This window comes from Cyprinodon variegatus, unplaced genomic scaffold (assembly GCF_000732505.1).
Source record: "Cyprinodon variegatus isolate N-32 unplaced genomic scaffold, C_variegatus-1.0 Scaffold143, whole genome shotgun sequence".
NCBI lineage: Eukaryota > Metazoa > Chordata > Actinopteri > Cyprinodontiformes > Cyprinodontidae > Cyprinodon > Cyprinodon variegatus.
Window position 1 is genome coordinate 975624 of NW_015150596.1, and position 7002 is coordinate 982625.

Genomic DNA, 7002 nt, shown 5'->3' on the forward strand with positions numbered 1-7002 from the left:
GTTCAAAGCCATGTTCCTGTACAGAATATAAAAACAGGCCCATGCAAAGTTGAAGGCAGATTGCAAGATGCTAAAAGCAGTTTCTGGAAAAACAAATGTAAACAAAGGACCTACAGAAGGCTGCTGTGGTTTGTGATGGAGATGTGTAAAAAGGAAAACAACTCTGAGAACATGGATGATTGAGAACAGAATAATTTCCCATCAGCTTTATTTTAATTAAATATATTCTCCTTGGACAAATAGAAAATATTATCTGCTGCTAGAGGAGGTAATAGGAATTTCCTTGAGTTACTCTCTTCCCACTTTATCATTTCTGAGGTATTTCACATTATGAATGATCATCTGAAAACATAGTCTGACCAGAGACTCCCAACTTATTTCTCTGCTTAACTAGTAACAATTCAGGAAAAAAAAAAGTCAGCACCTGAAATTAGGGGGAAAACCAAACAACTTTGATCTTTTGCAGTTTTAGTCTGGTTGTATAATTTCTTTAAGAAGGCAAAAAGTAAAAGTATAACCAAAAGGTGAATATTTACATACATCATATTTACATCATCTACTGGAGAGTGTTCAGGATTAATTCTTAATCTGTTAATCAGATTTGGTGCTTAGATCCCATATACTGTCTAACATACGATTAAAGGACTGATGGAAAATCTTTTCTCTCATTAAATCTAACAGTTGTAGATCAAATAGGATTACCAACAAATTTCCTGTTGCTAAATACCAAAATAATCAGAACTTTTTTTCCTTATTTGGATTTGATTAGAACAGAACAGATGTTAAATGTTGACATTTCCAACATTTTAGAGACACCCTCTGGAGTTTGGTGCTGTTGAGCACCTCTACAGCTGAGCCTGGAGCAGTGGAGCGTGGATAGGCCGGTTCTTCCTGAAGTCGACAACGATCTCCTTCGTCTTCTCCACTTTCAGGATCAGGTTGTTATCTCTGCACCAGCTGCTCCGTCTCCTCTCTGCAGTCCTGGTCGTTGTCATCTCTGATGAGGCCCACTGTCATGGTGTCATCTGCAAACTTCACCATGTGATTGGTGTTGAACCTGGGGATGCAGATTATGATACAGGCTGCGCCTAAATAGATGCAACATAAAGTGAGGATTCAAAAAGCTCTGGCTGTGCTCATAAGGACACCATCTGTGAATGGATCTGCTTTGATGAAAAGATGCTTTTTATGCAGTTGCTCTGTGCTTGTTTATTGCTCTAACATCACAGAGTGCCTATTTGAGGCGACTTGTCCAAACTGATAGACCCAATCATTTGGATGTCAGCTGTGAAACAATGCTGGCAGACAATATATTTTTTTATATTAATTTGACATAATTAGAATATATGCCCTTTTACCTCTGCCAAGGAAGATGCATGGCTTTTTACATTAGAACTTGAGAAGTTATGAAGGGATTTCAATTAAATGTTTACCAAAGGTGTGCATCAAACCAAGGAACAATCCATTTAATTTTGGTGATGATTCACATCATAAACCAGATTAAGGATTTTTTAAAAGGATTCTTTAACATTATTTAAACCAGAGGGTGGCAGCAGTGACAGCCTCAGCATCAGACTCAAAAGCATCACACTGAAGACAAAAACAGGACAGGTGAGGCAGGCCTCCCTAGAAGTCTGAATCTGCTGACCAAACAAGAAAGCAGTGTGAATAAAGAAGATGAGAGCAGAACATAGAGTAATGATCTGGATCATGTGCGAGTTTTATCTGAAGGTAAAAGTCTCTATATGAGACAATATGTGCTGTATGGCGAAGGTCTGTGCTCTATGAGTGTTTTTTTTTTTGTTTTTTATTATTGTTTCAATTTTATTTTCATTATTTTTTCTCATGCCCCAGCTGGTCAACAGGGTCTCTGAACCTGTTCTTCCAATGGATGACATCCTTGCACAATTATGCACGGCTTTACGCAGCTATTTATGGACAGGTGTGATTGTCCATAGCTTGTCAAGCTGATTTATCATCACATTTGACTTGTTAGGAAACCTATATCCTACTACGCCTCATTTTTTCCTATTAGAATGAAGAGTCCCTTCGAGAATATACATGGATTTTACGCTCCTTGGTGCACAAACCGGTGTGCATGTCCATGTCAGAATTCTGACTTCAATCTCAGAATTTTTAGATTAAAGTCTGAATTCTGAGATTAAAGTCAGAATTCTGAGAAAAAAGTCAGAATTCTGACTGAAATAAAATTTAAAAATAAGTTTTTTTCCAGTGGCCCTAATCCTCTTCCATAGTTTTGAGTGCATAACTGTACATAATTATTTAAAGGTTGACTTTTTTTGTATTAAGAACACTTTTCTTTTATTGGTCAGATAAAATATTCTAATTTTGTGAGATAGGAATTTTGGGCTTTCATGAGCTGTATGCCAAAATCATCCGTATTAAGACAATAAAAGACCTGAAATATTTCAGTTAGTTCAGTTGCAATGAATCTAAAATACGTGAATTTTCAAGTTTTATAATTACATTATGGAAAATAATGAAGGAATCACAATATGCTAATATTTTGAGAAGGACCTGCGTAACAGTTTATATTTGGTGAAATAATATTGTAGTTTAATTGCAGTTTAATTAAGTAGGTTTTTGTGATTTTTTTTTGCCTGTTGTTGATTTAAAAAGTTTGTTAATTCCCGCTCACTTTCTTACAACTTCATTTTTATAAATCCATTGTTGTGCATGAAGTTCATGTATAAAAAAAAAAAGACTATATAGCCTCATATTGTAAAAGTAAATTGTAAAAACATCACCTTGATTATTAATCTTAAGTTTATCAAATAGAAAATAAAGCTTAAGTGAAAAAAAATCCAGCAAGGTTTAGTCTTTATAGAAACAAACTAAAAACAATTTCACAGAAGGAAATCTTGAAATTTTGAAATCATCAAAAGAAAAATAAAGTATTGAATATAAAGCACCTGTTATAAAGGGTGTCAGAAAGTGAGAAAAATAATGTAGTGTCTTTTTAGCATCTTTTAATATAAATATCTGACTTAAACTATATGGGAGCAAAAAAGGAATTGACCTAAACTTCACATGATGAAATTCAAAACTGATTCAAAACAAACAAGTGGAGAAAATTAAATGCAAATATGAGTTTATTTGATTTTCCTGTCAACCATAATGCAATGAATTCATTAATTTTAATGCATAAATTCAATCCCTCCAAAAAAACAAGTTCTGGGAACAAATAAACATGTTGCACATTCAAAGCACAGAAACCACAAGCCGGCAGACAAAACATCAATTAAACACAGGATGGATCAAAACAGACAGAAAGCGGTTGGAAAAGAAGTCAGGCTGGGATTTAAATCAGCAGCAGCAGAGAAACACTGACAGTAACACCTGAGGAGAGGGCGGAGTCAGGAGCGAAAGACACCTCTGGAACGGACGTTTTAAAGCAATACATGTTAGCAATCAATGAGTTTCACTGTTAGTGTTCCACCAAAAGACAAAATGAAAGTACAACTCCAACCCCCAATTGACCACATAGGCTCTACAGTCTCGGAAATTAGACTTTAAAATCCTCCTGTAGACTATAAATCAATGGCTTAGCTCCAAAATACATTACAGACCTGCTGTCAGTGGATCAACCACCCAGACCTCTCAGGTCTTCTTATCTACCAGAATCGAGAAGCTACGTTTTGTTCTGATACTTCACAAATCTGAAGTAAATTACCCCAAAAAACTGTAAAAGCGCTGAACCCATCAGTGGCTCAAAATCCAGATTACAAACATATATTTTTAGATTGACCTTTGACTGAACCATCTACGTACACATTATCAGTTAAGTTTCCGATCTAACTTTTATTTCATTTTCTTTATCATTTGATCTGTTTTTAAATATTTTCATCAATCTTTTTATTTGTGCTGCCTCTATGCCACTGCATTGCTCTTTTCTTTTTTTTTTTTCCCCACTTTGAATCGTCTCGCCACTGATATGTGATATATAATTAAACTTGCCTTGCCCTACAGGGGTAAGGGGTCACAAATTCTCTCATTTAAGATCCTTTTTGACTCAACGCGAAACACATCACACCTTTTTTAACTTAATTTTAATTTACAAAGGTTCCTTGTTTATTCTGTCAAATTCATGCTTTTAGAAAATGGAAGAATTATCATCAATAAGCGGAACGTCGGCAGTTTCTCAGCCGTCGGCTACAACTTTGTTAAACATAACCACTAAAACCAGCTTCACAACTCCATAAGAAAATAAAGATTGACCTACAGTGTTTTCACAGCTTCATTTATGTATTATTGTTAGGATGTAATTGATAAGTTATATTGTGTGACTGTGACTTAATCCAAAAGCTGCAAAATGCTCCTCCGCATTCGCCTTTCATGGATTCAATAGTTCGGACATTATAGAAGTTAGGAAAGGAACTCAGCTGCTGTGCTGAATCTAGACATCCTTTAGCCTTCTAGATGTTATAATGTGACCAAAACTATGATAGGAAGCTTCCCTACTGCCAGCACTATTCAGACAGCACTTATCATGGCGACTGCAGAAGCACTTCCACTTTTGGCTTAAGAGTCCTTACTGATTTGCAGTATTCAGACAGATGCTGTCTCCTATTGAATAAGGAAGTTGTGGTCATGTTTAACAAGTGGATTTCCAGTAAATCTAAGGTTTTCTTGAATTATCTGTACTCAATAAAACTTCCAAACTCATCTGATTTTGTCCAACTCACCAAAATGGTTCATTTTAGGGAGGCCCATCAAAACCAAATGAACTAGTTTTTCTAAATAGCTGTTCATTGCAGAGAGAAAAGGAGGCGCACATTAAAGGCCATGCATGGAGGTTTCTGAGGAAGAGGAGGACAAGGAGCACAGAGGAAAGTCTCGACTCGGTGCGGTGGCATTTATGGGTGCAGACTTGTCCTGGGACTTGTAGTTCCAGTCCTGAAGAGCAGCTCAGTAGAAGAAATATACTGGATATAGTGAAGACAAAATAAAAGCAATGGTGAGATTTTATTCAACTTGCACTGAAAAACATTTATCAGGTTAAGTAATTTTCTCAGAAATAAAAGAATAAAATGACAACTAGTTAAAGAAAAGTAGTTCACATTGCAGTAGAATTGGCATAGTGCTGTAATAATTATGAAAGATGCTATGAGGACAAGTGCACTGTTTTTTTAGTTCCTGCTAAAATTTTAGTTTCCTTTGAACCTTTAAAAATGTGTCAATGTGACCAAACTTTAGAGTATGCTCCTGAAATCTTAGGATACAAACAACATAAAATGTTGTGTTTGTAAAATAGAAGGAAAAGATTCATAATTCGATTTCTTTGTGTTTTGAGTTTTTTATATAAAAGTTCCAAATATTTTGGTGAACAGGACAACATTTGTGCCCATATTTAAGGTCGTAGGTGAGCCTAAACACTTGGCTCAACTCTCTTGCAGCCTCTGATGTGTTTTCTAACAGGTATTTTATGTACTTTCCTCCATCTGTGTTTAGTCCGTCCTATTTAGATTGATTTGATTTGCAGCGTCAAAAGGTTCTTGTATCACTGCAATTCCTCCAGAATTGTGGTTTTGCTGATCGGTGTTCTGAGGTTGGGTAGACTTTCCCTTGATTAGCTGTGACTCTCCATGTTTTACCATAAAATCAATGCAACTTAACCTTGACTTTAGAACTAAAAACCCGTGACTCGACTTGGACTTGATCGCATTGACTTGAAATGACTTGACACTCTTATTAAAACCCCTTAATGCCTATTGTTGCAAATATGCAACAAACCATTTGCAGTACACAAACAGCCAAGTATTACACCAGTATTACACATGCAGTGTGAACCTAGGAACCTTTGACAAGCTGTTTCTGGTATGACCGGTCCTTGACAATGAATGTTATAATTTATTATAGCTGTTGTCAAAAATGCATCACACCTAAAATTCCATTTATTTTTGAGCAACAGTCAAAGTAACATTCTACCTTTGGGAACTACTTTATGGAGGGAAACACAGAACTATTATATTATATACATGAATGTGAATTCAGGCGTCAAAGGGGTTAAATTAAAAACTGTGATCCATCTGGCTCATCATGATTTGTTAATGACTTTAAATTTAAACCATAGGACTTGATAGTCTTGACTTATAAATCGACTTGTGGAGTCATGACATAGTCCCACTCCTGGAGTTAGACAAATGGCCAGGTCTTTGTCTCTAACGAACTGTGATAGTAAACTTCAGCCAGTTTGATTTTAGTTGCTAATCATGGGAACCGTAGAGCCGGTTGGTGGATTTAATTTAGATGTGTCAAAGTAGTGGGGATTACAAATGAACAAAATATTTGGTTAAAATCTCTATAGCCAATGATAATTTGTATTCCTTTTCATACTTATGCACCATTCTGATGTGGTATTTTAAACAAAATCATAATCAAATATACTTAGAGTTAAAACGGCAAAATGTTGAATTTTAAAAACTGGTTATCTTTAAATCCTTTAAAAGACCATACATACAGTCAGTTTATCAATTGGTTATGTCTCACCTAATGGCATGTTAATCTGGCTGTGCTATTAAAAAAGAAAACAATTTATTTCCCACAAATTTAAGTTTTGTTGTTTATATTCTTTGATAAAAAAAATTTCATTTTGTCAACTGATGCAATTGTTTTGTTTACATTTTACTGTATCTGTCCTGTTTAGGACAGACAACTGCATACATGTGTTATACAAACAGAACAGAGTACGTTTACGGGCAATTTAACAGATTTTAAGTATTTTAATGTCACTGTTTTATACTTACAGAAGACGACTCCAACACATATAACACCTATTACTGCCATCATGATCATCATCTGGAAGGCAATAAAACAATGAAATGAGCAATGCAGCATCAAATAGGAGATAAATAATCAGATTTCAAAAGTATAACTAAACAACATATTCTCATTATCAGTTTGTATGAAATCGTACGAAAAGTTATGCACAGTATTTCGTACGTTTTGGACGTTTTTCCTCGAAAATACAGATCAGTGCGC

At 35.2% G+C, this 7002-nt stretch overlaps 1 protein-coding gene across 1 annotated transcript in view; it reads right to left on the bottom strand.

Annotated features, from left to right (window-relative positions):
• Positions 1-3643: 3643 nt before the first annotated feature.
• LOC107086112 (vesicle-associated membrane protein 2-like) overlaps positions 3644-7002 on the bottom strand; it is a 13898-nt gene continuing 10539 nt past the window's right edge. The window contains exons 4-5 of the mRNA XM_015376861.1: positions 6768-6819; positions 3644-4946 (exon numbers count right to left, since the gene is read on the bottom strand). Coding sequence (XP_015232347.1) covers positions 4930-4946; positions 6768-6819 — 69 coding nt within the window. The 3' untranslated portion in view covers positions 3644-4929. The remainder of the gene's footprint in view (positions 4947-6767; positions 6820-7002) is intronic.